Raw genomic sequence first — 19,426 nt, 5'->3', positions numbered from 1 at the left:
AGAGCCAGCGCGCGGGCCGCTGGGAACACCCAGACCGGAATAAGAGCGGATCAGGAGTCATGTGAAACAAGTGGTTCTGTTGGGTTGCTGCTTCTGAAAATTAAAAAAACAACTTAATTAAAATGCTCTGAAAAAAACATCTGTTTGGGGGGGATGGAGATGGGCGGGGCCTGTAGTTAGTGGGTGTTGCTTATATGTGGCACCTTGTGGCTCCTTGTGGCACTTTGTGGCACTTTGTGGCTCCTTGTGGCACTTTGTGGCACTTTGTGGCTCCTTGTGGCACTTTGTGGCTCCTTGTGGCACTTTGTGGCACCTTGTGGCACCTTGTGGCTCCTTGTGGCACCTTGTGGCACTTTGTGGCTCCTTGTGGCACTTTGTGGCTCCTTGTGGCACTTTGTGGCACTTTGTGGCTCCTTGTGGCACTTTGTGGCTCCTTGTGGCACTTTGTGGCACTTTGTGGCTCCTTGTGGCACTTTGTGGCACCTTGTGGCACCTTGTGGCTCCTTGTGGCTCCTTGTGGCACCTTGTGGCACTTTGTGGCTCCTTGTGGCACTTTGTGGCTCCTTGTGGCACTTTGTGGCACCTTGTGGCACCTTGTGGCACTTTGTGGCTCCTTGTGGCACTTTGTGGCACCTTGTGGCTCCTTGTGGCTCCTTGTGGCACCTTGTGGCTCCTTGTGGCACTTTGTGGCACTTTGTGGCTCCTTGTGGCACTTTGTGGCACCTTGTGGCTCCTTGTGGCTCCTTGTGGCACTTTGTAGCACTTTGTGGCACCTTGTGGCTCCTTGTGGCACTTTGTGGCTCCTTGTGGCACTTTGTGGCTCCTTGTGGCACCTTGTGGCTCCTTGTGGCACCTTGTGGCACCTTTTGGCTCCTTGTGGCACTTTGTGGCTCCTTGTGGCACTTTGTGGCTCCTTGTGGCACCTTGTGGCTCCTTGTGGCACCTTGTGGCACTTTGTGGCTCATTGCGGCATATTCTGGCACCTTGTGGCACCTTCTGGAACATTCTGTCACCTTGTGGGACTTTGTGGCACCTTCTGGCACCTTCTGGCACCTTCTGGCACCTTCTGGCACTGTGATATTGTGATCGTGATCCGGCGGAAAAGGGTGGAATGCTCTCTCCGGGTCAGAACAAACCAAAGACAGAAAATAGCCGGTTCTATTTCCTGAACTGCAGGCGCTGGTTTTTTTACCTATCCCAGCTGTCATTGGGTCGGAGGCAGGGGACACCTGGACAGGTCACCAGTCCATCACAGGGCCACACAGAGACAAATGAGACACACAACCACACACACTCATAGGGTCAGTTTGGGATCAGTGTCAGTGATGTCATCAGTGATGTCACCAGTGATGTCACCACATGCAGATTCGGTTAAATTTGCTGCCTTGATAAACTTTGGCTCACACTCAGAGTTCGTCCCTTTAAAGTTTCCTTTTATCTCAGAGCATTTTTTAGGTGTTTGAAAGCCTCTCAGGTCCTGTTTGAAAGGTCAAACCTCCGGTCGGATCCGGCCGGATCCGGTCCAGCTCTTCGCGCATGCTCCGTCCCTCCCTGACGGTGCTGGACTGCAGCAGCTCGCGCACACTCTCAGCTCTCATTGAGCAGCAGTGGACCCGCTCACAGCTGCTGGCTGTCCTGTTGTTTCTGTTGTTTTGTTGTTGTTTTCGTCGCTGGAGCCTCTGAGCCTGCAGGTAGGAGACAGCTGCCACTTCCTGCTCCTTCCTGCTACTTCCTGTTTGTGTTTGTTGTTGTTTGTTGTTGTGTTTGTGGGGCTCTGCTCACACTGTGTGACTCAGGAGCTGCTGAAATGCACACAGAAAACAGTGAAAATTCACTTTCTCTCCTTTCTGTTGCTGATCAGCAGCTTTCTGCTTCTTGGTTTCCTGCTTTTCGCTGGTTTTTGCTGTAAAACCATCGGGTCGCGTGCGTTTCTGTTGCGTCGCTCAGACTGAACACTTTGAAGACTTTGGACTGAAGCTGAAGACTCGGTTCAACGGTAAAATATCCCTGATGATGACCCTGATGATGTGCTGCAGAGTTGATCTGGTTTTGAGCTCATTCAGGACTCTGACTGTGGAGCTTCTGAAGGATTCAGTTTGGCTGCAGGCAGATGGGGGGGTGGGGGTGTGTTTCCCTGTGAATGGGTGTGTGTGTTTTTACAGTTCAGCCATGATTGTGTTAAGTCAGGACGGTTTTCTGCTGCTATTTTCAGCTAAAAAATGGGTTTTCTGTTGTGTCGACCTTAATCTGACTCATTCTGAGCGACTTTTTCAACTTAGAGGTTCCAGATAAACCTTTACAGACAAGAATAGTTTAAAAAAGTCTGACTTTTTAATGTTTCTGAGTATCTGAAAACCAACAACAGCCTGGACTGTGAAGTCCTGATCCAGAGTCCTGACCCAGCCCTCATTTCTTTCTGACTTTCCTGTAACCTTTAAAGTGTCCTGATCAGCAGTTGTGCAGCTTTCTGAAGGTCTTTCAGAGGTTTTTTGGACATTTTCTGCTTTTTCACTCATTTTCAGTCCAGTTTTTTCTTTGTTCAGCCACTTAACTCTGAGCTATGAAGCATTCAGGCAGAAAAAAGGCTCCTAACTCAAGGGATGAACCAGTGTTGTGTCGACACAGAACAGACAACTTAGCAAAGAAGCCATTTTAAACTGGATCTTTAGGCACTTTGTCACAAAGACACATCATTTGTTCCCATTTCTTTAGCTGCATCTATGAAAAACAGCAAAGAAAACACAGTTTGACAGACAGAAAATAGGATTTCTGCAGCAACAAGGTGATTCCCAAAGAGCTATTAGCTGAAAACTTGGCATATCTCAGCATGGTGTGCAGTGTGTCCTTAAAACATTTGAGGAAACTGGACAAGTGGAGGACAAAAGAAGAAGTGTCAGGCCTAAAAAACTATCTCCAGCAGATGAACAGGATCTGAAAGTGATGTCCTTAAGAAAGAGGAAAAAATCCAGCTGTGACCTGACAGGACCTGAGAGATGCATCTGGACCTTCAGCTGATCCATCTACTGTTGGCCCAAGCCTCATCAGAAATGGTCTCCATGGAAGGGTGGCTGTCAAGAAGCCGTTCTTAAGGAAGGGAAACAGGGAGAAAAGGCTGAGCTGTGCCAAATGACACAAGAAGTGGACTGAAAATCAGTGGCAACAGGTCTTATGGAGGGATGAATCCTCCCCAGAGCCCGGACCTCAACATTATTGAAGCAGTGTGGGATCATCTGACAGAGAACGGAACAAAAGGCAGCCCACATCCAAAGAAGAGCTTTGGGATGTCCTTCAAGAAGCCTGGAGAACTATTCCTGAAGACTCCTTAAAGAAATGACAGAAAGCTGGTCTCAGAGGGTTCAGGCTGTGTTGGAGAATAAAGGAGCTCAGACCAGAGATTCACTTTAAAGCTGCTGAGAACTGATAAAAAACTCTGTTTCTGCCTCAGATTCTGGGTTTATGTTCAGGTTTGAACATGTTTCAGTGAATCTCTGCAGCTGTTTCCTGTTTTTATGGAAATACATAAAGAAATTAAGCTGATCAGGACTTTTTTACACTCCTGAACTTGGATGAATGAATACAAAAGTATGTGAACAGCCCGTTTCCTCTGTTAGAACCTTAATACTTCAGACACAGTGTTCATGTATGTGTAAATGAACATGTGTTTAAAGTGTGTGTTCCAACATGGAAACAGTGACTCACTGATCAACGGGAAACCTGCTGGAGGAGGGGGCTTCTGATGAAGAAACACATACAGTTAAATCCATCTGTTCTGCTTATTTCAATCCTCTGAAGAGGTGGTTACTGTTCTCCGGGGTATCTGAGCTGTTAACTCACAGATATATTCTGCAGCCTGGCGGTAAATGACCGACTCTGACTCACTGATTTCACTCCACAGCTGAAACATTCGTCTGAATATTAATGTGAGGATGTGAAGTTTGGTTGGTTCAGGGTCATCGTTTAGTTCACACTCTGTGGAACTAACCTGTAAAACCAGCTGGTGATTTACCACCGAGCCGCTGAGTAATAAACCGTTCATGAGCTTCAATATGAACACTGAGGCCAAGTTAACAAGACAAGGTTTGCTGTGAAGACGGATCGCTGTGTTGTTCTGCTGAGGGGGTCAAACCGGCCTCAAAAATAACTTTTTTCATTAAGAAAGGTCCAGATGATCCTGTTTACAGCTGCAGCAAACGATTATTTAGCTAATCAAGTATTCGATTGATTATTCCATCGATTAATAAAGTAATTGGATCAGAAATACTTTTGCAATAATTCTAAAAGATAAAAAAAGACAGGTGTCATAAAAACAGCAACGAATGATTTAACTTAATGTGAAAAGAACTAAACCAAGTGGTGCATTTAAGTTTTAAAAGAGCGGGGTGACATTTCAACAGAAATTAGCCAAATACAGGACAGAAATGAAAAAGTGTCTTTACCACCAAGTCCAAGCCTCAGCATCCTTCTGTTCTCTGTTAGCTTCCTTCTGTTCTCTGCTAGCTTCCTTCTGTTCTCTGCGAGCTTCATTCTGTTCTCTGCTAGCTTCCTTCTGTTCTCTGCTAGCTTCCTTCTGTTCCCTGCTAGCTTCCTTCTGTTCTCTGCGAGCTTCATTCTGTTCTCTACTAGCTTCCTTCTGTTCTCTGCTAGCTTCCTTCTGTTCTCTGCTAGCTTCCTTATGTTCTCTGCGAGCTTCATTCTGTTCTCTGCTAACTTCCTTCTGTTCTCTGCGAGCTTCATTCTGTTCTCTGCAAGCTTCATTCTGTTCTCTACTAGCTTCCTTCTGTTCTCTGCTAGCTTCCTTCTGTTCTCTGCTAGCTTCCTTCTGTTCCCTGCTAGCTTCCTTCTGTTCTCTGTGAGCTTCATTCTGTTCTCTACTAGCTTCCTTCTGTTCTCTGCTAGCTTCCTTCTGTTCTCTGCTAGCTTCATTCTGTTCTCTGCTAACTTCCTTCTGTTCTCTGCGAGCTTCATTCTGTTCTCTGCGAGCTTCATTCTGTTCTCTGTGAGCTTCATTCTGTTCTCTACTAGCTTCCTTCTGTTCTCTGCTAGCTTCCTTCTGTTCTCTGCTAGCGGCCTTCTGTTCTCTGCTAGCTTCCTTCTGCTCTCTTTTAGCTTCCTCTGTTCTCTGCTAGCGTCCTTCTGTTCTCTGCTAGCTTCATTCTGTTCTCTGCTAGCTTCCTTCTGTTCTCTGCTAACTTCCTTCTGTTCTCTGCTAGCTTCCTTCTGTTCTCTGCTAGCTTCCTTCTGTTCTCTGCTAGCGTCCTTCTGTTCTCTGCTAGCTTCCTTCTGTTCTCTGCTAGCTTCCTTCTCTTCTCTGCTAGCTTCCTTCTCTTCTCTGCTAGCTTCATTGTGTTCTCTGCTAGCTTCCTTCTCAGCTAACAAGCCGACTGATTTCCATTAAAATGCTAACGTGAAATGTTCCTTTGTGTTTGTTCCGCTCAGTGGACTCTATGTGAACTGGCTGCTTTCTGCTGAGATGCTGTAGCATTGGCGTTGTGCTATCGTGCTAAGCTAACTGGCTTTTACTATGGACACACTGTACAGTATTTTCTCTTTTCATTTCTATGAAATGTTCCCAAACTTTAGACATTTTTGCTCTTTTTCTCTGAACTTTAAATTTCTGCATTAAGCAACTTGGTTGCAGTCGGTCCTCTTGTGTATCTCTGGAGCTTTTTTTAGTTTCTGAGGTTAAAATGTGACAAACTAAATCTAACTTTAGGAAGTGGTGGAGGCGAGTTGTGGCGACAGAGACGAGTCTGAGGAGGAAATATCAGACAAAGAGAGCCACGTTTCTGTGTGGAGCTTTCAGTGGAGAACACCTGCAGAAAGAGCTGGAAAATACTCAGTTTTCATGCTGTTGGAGATAAATTTGGACTGAGACTGGGTCAGGTGTCGTCTGATCAGGCATCTTTTCCCACAAAACTTTCAGAATGATGATTAAATAAATGGAAAGTGTTCAAATATCTGTCAGATTCAGAGTGAACCCGACTCTTTGTGACTGTGTTGGCTTCAGAAGTATTTACTCAGTTTAGCTTGGATCTGATGTGGAAGTGTTTTAGGACCGTGTTCCTGGAAATGGGAGTTATTCATTCATTCTCTATCCAGATGTTCCAGATATCGCACAGATGTCACATCGCTGCTGCTGCTGGTGATTCAGTCTGTTATCTGCATCTTTTTTCATGTTCTCTGTCTTCAGTCTGATGTTTCATGCTGGAAACATTAAGGAAGTGGAACCAAACTCTTTTAGACTGCAGTTTCTTCCTTGTGCTCTCCGGCAGTCTGCCGTATTCCTCTGTGGGGTTTCGCCCTCTTGTGTCACCTGACCCTGAACCTCACTGGCTGAATCTCCTCAATCACAGTCTGTGGGAGTCTGCTAACTTCACAAATCACATCTCTGAATATTGACTGATTTCAAACAAAATGCTAAATGGAAAGAGGCAGAAAATGCAAAGAAGAAATAACAGAAAGTAGAATTCATGGATAGAATGAAAAATTAATCATTTGTCGAGAGTAAATGATCAATAAGATGTGAAGGAAAGTGGTATAGAAATGAAGTAAGGAATAAATTAAATATATTTAAATTAGAATAACAAATTAAATTGAAAACTGAGTCTCAAAGTAAATAAACAGCTACTTTAACTCGAGTGTAAATGAATGCAGTTTAAAATGAAAGCAGAAAAATGCATTTCTTCCACATACTGTTAATTTATCATTTAATTTTAGTTACATTTCATCATATAAACTTATTCATTGAGCCATTTATTTTGCAGTTTCAGTCCTCCATGATCTTAAACGTGAAAATCAGCTTAAAATGTTGTGAACCAGATGTTTCCAGCTGGTGGTTCCACTCGGTCCAGTTCATGCAGAATCAAGGTCGCGATTGTGGCTTAGTTTCTCCTCTAAGGTCCATCTTTCTTCTCCTTTTCCATCTCTTCCAACTTTAGACCAATTCTTTAGCCAAACAAAATAAAACTGGTAACCAGCACATGACCTTCCCAAGATGGCGCCTCGTCGTGCATTTCAGCCACTAAAAGGACAAAAAGCTATGAATCATCTGTCAAACCCAGAAAAAAGGTTTAAGAATCAGGTCCAGAGTGGTTCTAACCAAAGGTAGGATCAAAAGTAGAAGTTCTCATCATGCTGCTTCATGTAAGATCATGTGAGAAGGTGGCAGAGTATGGTGCCCTAAAAGGGACAAAATTCAGGCCACAGATCAGCTGATGGAGGTCACTTCCTGCTTCAGACCCGAACAATTGTCCCATTTGGTGCACCATACTTCATCTGGAACAGGCAGAGGAGGCTCTTCTTCACCACTTCCTGTGAAAGTTAACATTGAGCTAACTTTGATCAATGAAACGATCAACCGGCTGGTTTCTGATCAGCTCTTCTCCTGCAGACATGATACCAAAGACTCGCCTGGGAAAGCGTTCTCCTTTCGGAGCGCTGGTCAGCACCGCCTGTCCAGCGGCGGGGTCGCACCTGGAGATGGGCAAGACCATCACAGCGGGGACCGGACAACAAGGCATCAACAGGGTCAAAGGTCACGCTGACCTGAAGGTGAGAGGAGGGAGGCACAGAGACAAAAACACAATAATATCTAGGGGTGGGCGATGTGACGATATTAAATCGTGAAGATGATCCATAACGATCTGTCAAACTGCAGAGATCGTGGATCGTCTCGGGCACATTCTATAAACTGCAGTTCTATGCTGATGCACCGACGCACCAGACGTGTTACATCATCAACCTGACCGACCAATCACAGCGAACTACGGGCAGTGACGCGCTTTCTGACCCGCCTCCTTGTTTGTGTGTAGCTGCATGGAGAGCCGTGGCTGAAAGCTAAACGGAGGAGCTGGTCCTAAAAATAATTCCACCTCCATTATATGGAATTGGTTTGGATTTTCAGCAACTGATCAAGTGAAAACAAATGTAATTTGCAAAGTTTGCACAGAAACGGTTGAAACGGTTCGCAGGTCGGGTGTCAACATGACAAACCTGTTCAATCACTTGAAGAAGAAGCATCCAAACAGTATGCTGAGAGCCAAACAGCGAGGGGCCCGGCGGCACCGGCACCGCAGGGGAGGCAGCAGCTAGCAGCGACTAGCGTAAGCAGCGGCTAGCGTTAGCAGCGGCTAGCTAAGACCAAAACAAACAACATTAACTCAGGCGTTTAACAAAAGCTCTCCTATGACAAGTCAAGCAGGCGATGGAAAGAGGTAACAGAAGCTGTTACCTTTTATCTTGCAAAGTATCGGTACCGTAGAAAAGGAGGCGTTCAAACGCCTGCTTCAAGTATTTGACCCGCGGTACGAGCTGCCCAGCCTAAAATACTTCAGCAACACTGTCTGTTTTTCACTTTTCAATTTAAGATGGTGATAAAATCGAAATCGTGATGATATTCATGATATTTTTGCCATACCCCCCCCCCCCCCCCCCCCCCCCTCCCCCCACACACACACACACACACACACACACACAAATATGTGTGCTGAACAGAAAGTCGGGGTTTGTGTCGTTGTATCTGATGATGCTGGAGCCCTGAGAGCAGGTGGCCAAACTGATAAGTTTCAGTCTGGGTTTCATCACCTGCTCCCTGCTCCTCTTCGAGTTTCTAAAGACATTTTAATGAAGACAGACGCAAACAAACACTCTGTTCTTGTACTTTTGGATTTAAAATTTGACACAATCGATCGCATTATTTGAATTGATCATTTAAAGACATGGGATCACTGGATCAGGCCCATATTGGTTTTCTTCTCACCTTTCAGACAGCTCTGTGTCCTCATCTTTGTCCTGTGGTGGGTTCTGGGTTCTGTTTTGGGACTAATATGCTCTGTATTTCCTGCTACTTGGACACATCTTGGGCACCTTTAAAGGGTTCGTTGTTACGCAGATGACATCCTTCCAGACTGCACTGATGCCATAACGAACTAACTGCTAATTATCTTTCCTTCACTCTGGACAATAGAAGTTTGTGCTCCTGACAGCTTTTTTTCCTGCTGTTATTAACAGTCTTTGTTCTTTCTTCATTGGCTCAATCAATAATCAGAAATGTAGGCGTTACGTTTGAGGAGGCTCTTAGTTTAAATCATCATCCAGATCAGAAATGATTATTCACACTTTCTTTCTGTAGCTCAGTGGACGTCGGCCTCAGAAGGTCATTTTTCTCTCGCTGCCGTCATGTTTGACGCCATTTTGTCGTCTTTACTTCGGCTCGAGGTCCTCTGAGACTAAAGAAGAATCTGTTCCAGGTCGTGGCTCCTAAACTACGGACTGATCTGAGATCCTTTAGCTCAGGTCTTATTTGCACAGGCTGGGTTTTAATTCATGGATATTGTTGTTATGTTTTAATTTATGCATTTTTTATTTATTGATTGTTGTTGTGAAGCATTTTGTGATCTTTCTCTAGAAAGGTGCTATTTAAATACATTTAAATGTTTACTTACTGATGTTGATTATGATTAAATATGAAATATTTTACGGTTCAATCAGGATTCTGTTATTACTGGTAAAAACAGCACAGTGAAAGTTATCAATTAGAAGGTCCTTTTAATCAATTAAATCAGTTAAACCAGGAAACAAAGCAGGAAATAGTCTGTTCCAGGTCAGCTGAAGATAAATGCCTGGAGCTGACACATCAGTCCTTTAATCCTGGAAATATTCTCCAGGTGACAGTCGGCTGACTTCAGAACTGAGCCGATCTGGCTGCTGGAGTCCAGCTCTGAGTCCATAATAACGCCCACATTTCTGGCCTGGTTTGTGGTTTTAAACGTTCTTCTTTGGCTCAGAGGACAATAAGCTCTGTTTGACTTTGTTGAACTGAAGGAAATTCTGGATCATCCAGTTGTTTGTTTATTCGAGGCTCTTAATGAGTGTTTGTCAGGGATTATAACCCCAGGTTTGAGTGTCGTCAGCACAGCTGTGACTGCATATTTTACTGCTTTACATAATCTGAGCCAGTGGATGCATGTAAATACTGACTAAAAGAGGCCCCAGAATTAAACCCTGAGGAACCCCACATGCTATTTTTGTCAGCTCAAATGTCTGATTACCTGTGAACTCTATTTCAAGTAGGAAAGATAACAGAATAAGGTGATATAAATACATTAAAGTGCACTTAGATGCATGCTGTCATGTGCAAATACCTGAAGATTCATATCAACAGGAACATTAAGTCAAAGTGACTGAAGGTTATCGGGGAATTTGTAATAAAAGCTCGTCATTAGATTGAGTCGGTGTGGTCCAGAGTTTTATAATAACAGCAGCTCTGCCCTTCTTACATCCTCTCAGAAGCTGATTTTAGCTGCTCCCCGGTCGGTTGATTATTCTAAATGTTAAATGTTCTCCTTGGCCTGTAACTGCGTTTTAACAATATTTTTAACTTTTCATTGTTTTCTTTCTTGCCTTTGAAGGAAGATATTTTTCTTTTTCGCGCTTCAATCTGTTTCTGCTTCAAAGTTTCAGTTTCCTTTCCTTCTTTGTGTGACGTTCTGCCACATGTCCACCATCTCCTTTTTCTTTTAGACAAATCTTTTGTCAAACCAAGCTAATAAATGAATAAATGACAGCATTTTACCGCTAAGTTAAGCCTCTGGGAGTTTTCCTGCTTCCTGGTTCCACCACTGATTGGTCAAGCTTTGTTCCTCTGGTTTAAAACCAACTCCAGTGATGTTTGTTTGTTTTGTTTAAAGAACAAAGGGAAGTGTTTATTATTTAGATATTTGCCTTTGTGCTGATGAGCAGCAGTTTGATTGACAGCTGCCTGAGCCTATCACAGAGCTGTCTCCTCTCTCAGGTGTACTTCCAGTGCGGAGGAGCAGGTGAATGTTCAGGTGTTCTCGATCCGCCCGACAGCGCTCAGATAGACGCCGCTGCCTGGTCTTCATCTCATCCCTCCTCGTCCTCAGCGTCTCCGTCCGGCAGCAGATCCGTCTCCTCCTGCATCAACGTCCCCAGAAGGTCAGACTCCTCCCCTCTCTGTTGTTGTTTACCTTCATGTTTACTGATAAACAACCGGAGCCGTTTCCTGTCATCCTGCAGGAGTCCACAGAAGGTGGACATGGACGAGCTGATGGCAGCGATGGTCCTCAGCAGCCTGTCCTGCAGCCCGCCGCCACCGCAGTGCCCCGCCCCCCCAGAGGCAGCAGGTAACAAATAAACAACAACAAATAAACAACAACAAATAAACAACAACAAATAAACAACAACCAACAGAAACTAAACCAACAGAAACTAAACCAACAGAAGACAACAACATCCAACCAGGAGTTGCTTGGGTTCACTGCTTTTCATTTTGGGAATAATTTAAACATAAGAATTGTAAATAAATATTTAAGTTTGGAAAGTTTATCTAATTTTTTCGGATATTTTATCAATAATTTCAGCTTTTTCGATGGACTGCGGCTGCAGCGAACTCTCTGACAGCGGCAGCAGCGGCTACTGGAGCATCGGCCACGCCACTGGTAGCTCCGCCCCCTCCTCGCCAGCAGCGGAGCCTGAGGGCGGCGCCACCGCGCTCACTGACGAGGGTCTGGACATGGAACTGGATCAGGTTCTGTTTGACGAGCCGGCGCCACGGAAACGCAAGGTGAGCGCCGTACGGTGGTCACAGAGGGACGAAAATAAAGAGTGCAGGTGGTGACGGCGTGCTTCCTCCTGCAGAACTCGGTGAAGGTGGCGTACAGGTGTCTGTGGCCGAGCTGCGGGAAGGTGCTGACGTCCGTGGTGGGAATCAAACGTCACATCAGGACCACTCACCTGTGGTAAGACTCACCTGGCGGACAGACGCCCGGCTGCGTGACAAACTCTGACAACAAGATTTAAAAACGCCTCGTTTATAAAGCGGATCGTAGCGTTTGTTCATGTTTAAACGTTTTTTATTTATCTGGCAGGAATGAGCTTCCATACAGGAAAAAGCTAACCAGTATTCTTTGGGTATGGAGGCTCATTCTTGCCAAAAATATAAAAAAATATAATGACACAAATTAAATTCTGGTATAAGTGTGAGGAGTTTATACATGTTTATGGGTTTACGGTTTGGAAAACACTTCTGATCATGAGGCAAAAGCAGCAAATCAGAGAGATAAATGATAACTTTGTGATTCTGAAAATATCCACACGACCCTGTGGGAAGGTGCCACGCTGCTTCAGGCCTGCAGCTCAGACTCCTTTAGGACCAAAGTGATTCCAGTGTGTCTAAATCCTGTTTACAGAGCTGTAAACAGGATTTAGACACTGTGTGGACATCTGTAAACATCTGTAAACATCTGTAAACATCTGTAAACATCTGTAAGCACAGAAACTGAGAGGGAGCCTCTGCTTCAGTTGGTCTGATTGGACCCAATAATCCCGCCCCCTCAGTTCTTTGCTGTGGACCAGAGCAGAAAGAACTGAGTCTCTGACTCTGAACCAGTAAAATCTGTAGAACGCAGTTCAGTGGAAGATATTTAGCTCAACAAAAAGTTTAAATGGTGGTGTTTTGACCTGACCTTTGACCTTTGACCTCTGTCACAGCCGCGGAGGCGAGCATGAGCGCTGTTCCCGCAGCGAGGAGGATTTTTACTACACGGAGATCAACCAATGGGATCATCCCACCCCTCCTGTCCACTCTGGCCCCGCCCCCGCCTCGCCCAACTCGTCCCCATCCTCGCCTCCAAGCCCTCCCCCTCCTTCCCCACCGTCCCCCACCTCTGCATCCTGCGCCGCTCTGAGTAGCTCCGCCCCCTCCCCCTGTGGCAGCTTCTGGCAGGTCCATTCAGAGCATTCTTACCAGGTAGGTAATTGATTAACAATTGATGATGTCAGTTCAGAGACAAAGAAATTTATCACTTTTAGGATCATCAATAAAACCGATCATAATTTTTTATCAGTTTTCCTTTGAAATGTTGAAGAAGTTTATAAAAGAAGGACGAAAAAACTGTATTTATTGCAGCTTTTATAAAAAAAATTCAATATGACACATTTTTTATGTAAATTAATTTTCTAAACAGATAAAAAGTTTATAAAGTTTTCAATTTTGTCATTTAGGCTCCGCCCCCGAGTCACATGGTGTCCCCGGCAGCTTTAGCCTTGTGTGGTTTGACAGCTCCGCCCACTACCTGCACCAGACAGGTAACTGATCTGTTGGAATGGATCACATGACATATCACACTTATTTATAGCTCAGTAAAAACATCTTTATTTATGGAACAAAAACTGAGACAAAACAGAGAAGCAGCCAGTTAAAAACTAAGTGAACCCTTCCTGCTTCCACTGGAACTAAAAGGGTAAGAAGCAGCCAGGAGCTGCTGATCAATGCTCTGATTAACTGATCAATGCTCTGATTAACTGATCAATGCTCTGATTAATTGATCCTCAGTCAGTGTGAGCAGCTCTATAAAAGCAGAAGTTCTGTCAGTTTAACACGATGCCAAGGAGGAAAGACACCAGCAATGATCTCAGAGAAGCAGCTGCTGCTGCCCATCAGTCTGGGAAGGGTTATAAGGCCATTTCCAGACTATCTGGAGTCCATCATTCTACAGAGAGAAAGATTATTCACAAGTGGAAAACATTCAGGACAGCTGTCAATCTTCCCAGGAGTGGACGTCCCAGCAAGTTCACCCCAAGGTGAAGAAGCCCAGAGCTACATCTCAGACTCTACAGGCCTCAGTTAGCATGCTAAAGGTTAAAGGTCACCCCAAGGTGAAAAAGCCCAGAGCTACATCTCAGACTCTACAGGCCTCAGTTAGCATGTTAAAGGTTAAAGGTCACCCCAAGGTGAAGAAGCCCAGAGCTACATCTCAGACTCCACAGGCCTCAGTTAGCATGTTAAAGGTTAAAGGTCACCCCAAGGTGAAAAAGCCCAGAGCTACATCTCAGACTCTACAGGCCTCAGTTAGCATGCTAAAGGTTAAAGGTCACCCCAAGGTGAAAAAGCCCAGAGCTACATCTCAGACTCTACAGGCCTCAGTTAGCATGCTAAAGGTTAAAGGTCACCCCAAGGTGAAAAAGCCCAGAGCTACATCTCAGACTCTACAGGCCTCAGTTAGCATGCTAAAGGTTAAAGGTCACCCCAAGGTGAAGAAGCCCAGAGCTACATCTCAGACTCTACAGGCCTCAGTTAGCATGTTAAAGGTTAAAGGTCACCCCAAGGTGAAGAAGCCCAGAGCTACATCTCAGACTCTACAGGCCTCAGTTAGCATGCTAAAGGTTAAAGGTCACCCCAAGGTGAAAAAGCCCAGAGCTACATCTCAGACTCTACAGGCCTCAGTTAGCATGCTAAAGGTTAAAGGTCACCCCAAGGTGAAAAAGCCCAGAGCTACATCTCAGACTCTACAGGCCTCAGTTAGCATGCTAAAGGTTAAAGGTCACCCCAAGGTGAAAAAGCCCAGAGCTACATCTCAGACTCTACAGGCCTCAGTTAGCATGCTAAAGGTTAAAGGTCACCCCAAGGTGAAGAAGCCCAGAGCTACATCTCAGACTCTACAGGCCTCAGTTAGCATGTTAAAGGTTAAAGGTCACCCCAAGGTGAAGAAGCCCAGAGCTACATCTCAGACTCTACAGGCCTCAGTTAGCATGTTAAAGGTTAAAGGTCACCCCAAGGTGAAGAAGCCCAGAGCTACATCTCAGACTCTACAGGCCTCAGTTAGCATGCTAAAGGTTAAAGGTCATACATCTCAGACTCTACAGGCCTCAGTTAGCATGTTAAAGGTTAAAGGTCACCCCAAGGTGAAAAAGCCCAGAGCTACATCTCAGACTCTACAGGCCTCAGTTAGCATGTTAAAGGTTAAAGGTCATGACAGCACAGTTGGAAAAAGACTGAACAAGGATGGCTTGTTTGGAAGGGCTGCAGGAGAAAGCCTCTTCTCTCTAAAAAGAACATGGCAGCACAGCTTAGGTTTGCAAAGCTGCATCTGAACAAAGCTCAAGACTTCTGGAACAATGTCCTTTGGACAGACCAGAGCAAAGTGGGGTTCACTTAGTTTTACTCACTGCTGCTGAAGCTGCTGGATCAGGTTATAATTTTCATTATTTCTTCATAAGTGAAGCCTTATAACTACATATTTATATAAAGATCTTCTGTTGTAAATTATTTACTCATCTGTTATTTTATATGTTTAGTCTCAGTAACTTTTACCAGGTTCAGACATTCAGCTGATCTGAACCGTAGAGAAACTGTGGAACACGTCTGGCTGGGACTTATTTTTTTACAGCTTCTTCTGGAAACTGAGTCAGTTTCTCTAAAGTTCAGCTGAATTCTCGGTGTTAAGGAGCTCTGATACTCAGGCTGGCGACATATCTCAGGATGATCTGTGAGGTGAAACCCAGATTCTCTGTCACTGTCCAGTGGGACTTTCCTGTTCAGGATTTCCCCCCCAGAGAAAATATTGGATTTCTTTTTTTACACCCAGACAGTCCCCTGCTGTCACTTCTCCTGTTCAGTTGTGTTTTGTGTGGGTCTGAATCCTGCACAGCAGCCTGTTGTTCATGTCCTGCAGCGGCCCGGAGAGTCACTCTCTCTCACTCTGTGGTCCATAAGCTTCGGTGTAACGCTGCCCCCTGCAGGCTGACATATGAAACTGCAACACCACACACAAAGAGTTTTCTGACTGACAAAACAGCCACAAACAAGAGTTAAAGAAACATTTTTATCGTCTTTTTATGATGATAATCTGTTGGGGAAATATCCAACTGTGAGATCTTTAAGATGTGATGGAGCTCGGTCATTAAGAGCTTTATATGTGAGGAGAAGAAGCTTAAATTCTATTCTGAATCTAACAGGGAGCCAATGAAGAGAAGCTAAAACTGGAGAAACATGATCTCTGCTGTTAGATCTCATCAGAACTCTGGCTGCAGGGTTTTGGATCAGCTGGAGGCTTTTCAGAGAATCTGTGGGACAGAACAATAATAAGGAATTACAGTAGTTCAGTCCTGAAGGAACAGATGCATGGAGCAGTTTCTCTGCATCACCCTGAGACAGGATGGTCCTGATTTTAATGATATTACGAAGGTGAAAGAAGGCAGAAACCTGTTTTATATGTGAGTTAAAGGACAGATTCTGGTCAGAAATAACTCCAAGGTTCCTCCCTGTGGGAGACAAAGAAATACCATCTAGAGGAACTATATAACAGGACAGTTTCTCCCTGAAGCGCTCAGGTCCAAAGAGAACAACTTCAGTTTTGTCTGAATTTAGAAGCAGAAAGTTCTGAGTCATCCAGGTCTTTATGTCTTTAAGACAGGCTTGTAGTCTGACCAACCTATTGGTTTCATCTGGTTTCATAGATCAGTACAGCTGAGTATCATCAGCATAGCAATGGGACTTTATGCCATGCTGTCTGATAATGTTACCTAATGGAAGCATGTATAAAGGGAAAATAACAGATGTGTTAAATCATTACATTCTGACTATGAAGCAGAATTTAACAGACCCAGTGACACATAAATGAACTAAAATCTGAGCTGACATCACTCACTCTTCTTCTTCCTCAGGGTGTGGCCCCCCGGGTGCGTTCGGTCAGTGTTGGAGAGCAGTGGCTGCAGCACCAGAGCGCCCCCTGCAGGTCAGTATGGCTCATTGTCGGGGACTCCAGGGGCCTCACGGGGCTCTGAGGGCCCATTTGTCACTGACTCCTCTTTGTTTGTTCAGGAGGATTCGCAGCGAGGCCAAGAAGTGTCGTAAAGTCTACGGCATCGAGCACCGAGACCAGTGGTGCACGGCCTGCCGCTGGAAGAAAGCCTGCCAGCGCTTCCTCGACTGAACGAGGGCGAAAGGAGCCTCACCTGGATGATGTTTTCTACTTTCATATATCAGAATTATTTTAGTTTATGTACTTTATGTTTGCAAAACGCGATGAAGACGTTTGGCAGCTGGAAGCAGCTTCCTGTTCGCAGAAAACCCGCCGTCGCTCAGACTCAGGCGTGGTCAGGTTTCAGTTTGTTGCAGGAGTTTAGATTTCTGCTGATTGACTGCAGGACTCAGCGGTCCGTTTATCAGGAACATGAAGGTGCTGCTGTTGAGGCACATGGTGCTTTCCATCTGAACTGAGTTCAAAGTTCAGCTGGAACGCCCCCGACCTGAAAATACAAAATGGCTGTCGAACGCTGTAGTTTATCCAATCAGTGGGCAGATCCTGCTGGTCCTGAGTGTGGCTTCATTCCCAGCTCCAGTTTCTGATTTAAATGAATAAAATACCAGAAACACCTTCATGAAAATAAAGATTAAGTCATCAGAGATTAGAGGATTTGTCAGATTTCGGTTCACTGAAGTAAGTCTAAAACCAACATGAATCCGACATGTTTCCATCGATGGTTTGAAGTGAAAAAGCTCGGCTGTGTAGAGTCACCAGAGGGGGCGCTGCAGGCTGCGCTGTTAGTGGCTGTAATTCAGTAGAAGAAGAAGTAGTTCTAACAGGAAACAAACCTGGAGCAGCAAAAAACAACTACTGTGGTGGACATCCACAGGAGGAAAATGATCAGAGAGTTCTTCTTCAGGAATGACTTTAAACTCTGGGATATGATGTTTATTGTTTGTCGGCTCGGACAGAAATGGAAACCTAGCTACTAACTGATTTGATTAAACTAACAGCTTTTAAAGAAATAAAAAACATCAAAGAAACTCAAAAAAGAAGCAGCAAAGAATCACACTTGAAAAGCATGTTTTTTCTCGTCGTTTCAGAGAAAACGGATCCTTTTGAAGATCACTTTTTTGGCTCTGGTGACTTTTTAAAGGCGATTGTTATTGTTGGTTTCAAGCAGCACTTATTCCAGATCTGATTATTTGATCTGGTTATTGGAGGTCGAACCTCTCAGTGGATTAGCTGCACAATATCAGCTTATATTTAAATTTCAGAACCTTTTCGCAGTCTTGGCCGAATTACTGAGACTAAAAAATCCTGAATAAATCTGTGAGGATGAGGATCGGCTTTTGTTCTGTTTGGAAGCGGTTTATTGAACATGAATTAAAGACGATTCCTTCCTCAGCCTGAATCTCAGTTTCAGGTCTGAGGAGTTTTTAAACGTTTAAACCTCTCATGTGTTGTTTTTTCTTAAAGGAAGCAGAAGCCATGTCTCCTCCTCACTGTGGGAAACGCATGCAATACTGACCCAGAGGTTTATTCACACGGTAGATTTATAGTATCTACTTTGTCCTGGAGGTTGTTTATTCTGATGCATTCTGGGTCCACAGGAAATCATTCCACTGCAAAGACACAGCTCTGTTTATCTTGTTAATAAGAAAATCCAAGAAAATGTTTATGATCATAAATGGATCTGTTTTACGATCTTTTCTACATGATATCAATCCTGATGTTCTAATAAAGCAGATAAATGGCTTCTTTTTTATTTGTCTGTTTGATGAATCATTCAAGAACTCAGATCATGTGACCACGGCTCGAGCTTCATTTGTGTTTCACTGAAAACTGTCGAAACAACAGGATCCTTATCAGTTTAATTTAATTATTAAATCTAAAAATGAACAAACAAAATATGAAAGAATTGATAAAGTTTTTAATGATAAAAAAAATAACATCATGGAACTATGGTGATAAAGAAACTACACCATCTTGTGATAAGAGTTTTGCTTCCAGGTCAGCTGCTTGGCAGTTACTCATTTTACAGTGAAACTGAGACTGAGACCATTTGAGGAGGAATTCATGAGAGTGACTTAACTGGATCTGAAGATCAGTTTTTTTTTCTTAGCTAACGCAGAAATAACTCCTCATGGTTTAATTACTGATTTATTTCTTCCTTTAGCAGCAGCTAACGCTAACAGCTTAGCTAATGAAGGTGACGTACACCAACTTCTAAGGAGTTACTGCTGCTCCTTTCTGAAAGATGAACATTATTGTTCCCACATTACTTTGTTAGCTGAAGCTTTCTAGCTGAACGGTTCCGTTCTGTAACTCAGACAACCTGCAGCTGTGTTTAAGGTGTGTTTCCAACACAACACCGGTCCTCTCCTCACTCTCGCTGTGCTAACGTTACATTATCGGCATGTTTCTGATAAAGATGGAGGTCTCCAGGTACAACTGTTTAATGAGGTTAATATATCCAAAATGTTTAAACGCAGTAATTAACGGTTCACATGCATTACTACGAGTTATGCTGTGCACATCTCCAGCTTGGTCCATTACTGCTGATGAGAAAGCATTGTTTGCTAGCATCTGCTGCTAACTTACAGCTAACTGCTAACTTACAGCTGACTGCTAACCTGTTTCCCTCTGGGATCAATAGAGTAACTATCTGTATCTATAGGTAGAGCTGGAGTGTTTCTGACTGCAGGAACAGCTTCATTTTGAAAACAGACTGTAAACAGAGAGGTGTTAAAGGCTGAGACAGAGAGCCACTGTGCTTAAACCAACAGGTGTTTTGACCTAAGTCTGTCTCATAAATCTTAATAAGGCCTCAGAAAATTGTTAGAAATCGGCATAAATAGGTCTCCTTTAAGGATATT

At 44.2% G+C, this 19,426-nt stretch overlaps 1 protein-coding gene across 3 annotated transcripts; it reads left to right on the top strand.

The window, feature by feature from the left end:
- The first annotated feature begins 954 nt into the window (after positions 1 to 954).
- znf395a (zinc finger protein 395a) lies at positions 955 to 18,305 on the top strand. 3 transcript variants are annotated; one of them, XM_072379845.1, is made up of 10 exons: positions 955 to 1,691; positions 7,391 to 7,551; positions 10,775 to 10,956; positions 11,038 to 11,144; positions 11,382 to 11,584; positions 11,659 to 11,759; positions 12,511 to 12,769; positions 13,024 to 13,107; positions 16,465 to 16,535; positions 16,622 to 18,305. In XM_072379845.1, the coding sequence occupies exons 2-10, from the start codon at positions 7,393 to 7,395 to the stop codon at positions 16,731 to 16,733; spliced, it is 1,278 nt and encodes a 425-aa protein (XP_072235946.1). In that variant the 5' UTR covers positions 955 to 1,691; positions 7,391 to 7,392; the 3' UTR covers positions 16,734 to 18,305. The 3 variants fall into 3 exon arrangements, with proteins under 3 accessions (XP_072235946.1, XP_072235945.1, XP_072235944.1); XM_072379844.1 differs by lacking the exon at positions 955 to 1,691 and having other exon boundaries at positions 5,546 to 7,551; positions 10,793 to 10,956; XM_072379843.1 differs by lacking the exon at positions 955 to 1,691 and having other exon boundaries at positions 5,546 to 7,551.
- Positions 18,306 to 19,426: the final 1,121 nt, after the last annotated feature.

Source organism: Leuresthes tenuis, unplaced genomic scaffold, assembly GCF_036924035.1.
Source record: "Leuresthes tenuis unplaced genomic scaffold, fLeuTen1.0.hap1 SCAF_2, whole genome shotgun sequence".
NCBI lineage: Eukaryota > Metazoa > Chordata > Actinopteri > Atheriniformes > Atherinopsidae > Leuresthes > Leuresthes tenuis.
Note: the sequence above shows the minus strand (reverse complement) of the source record. Positions and strands in the feature narration are given on the sequence as shown.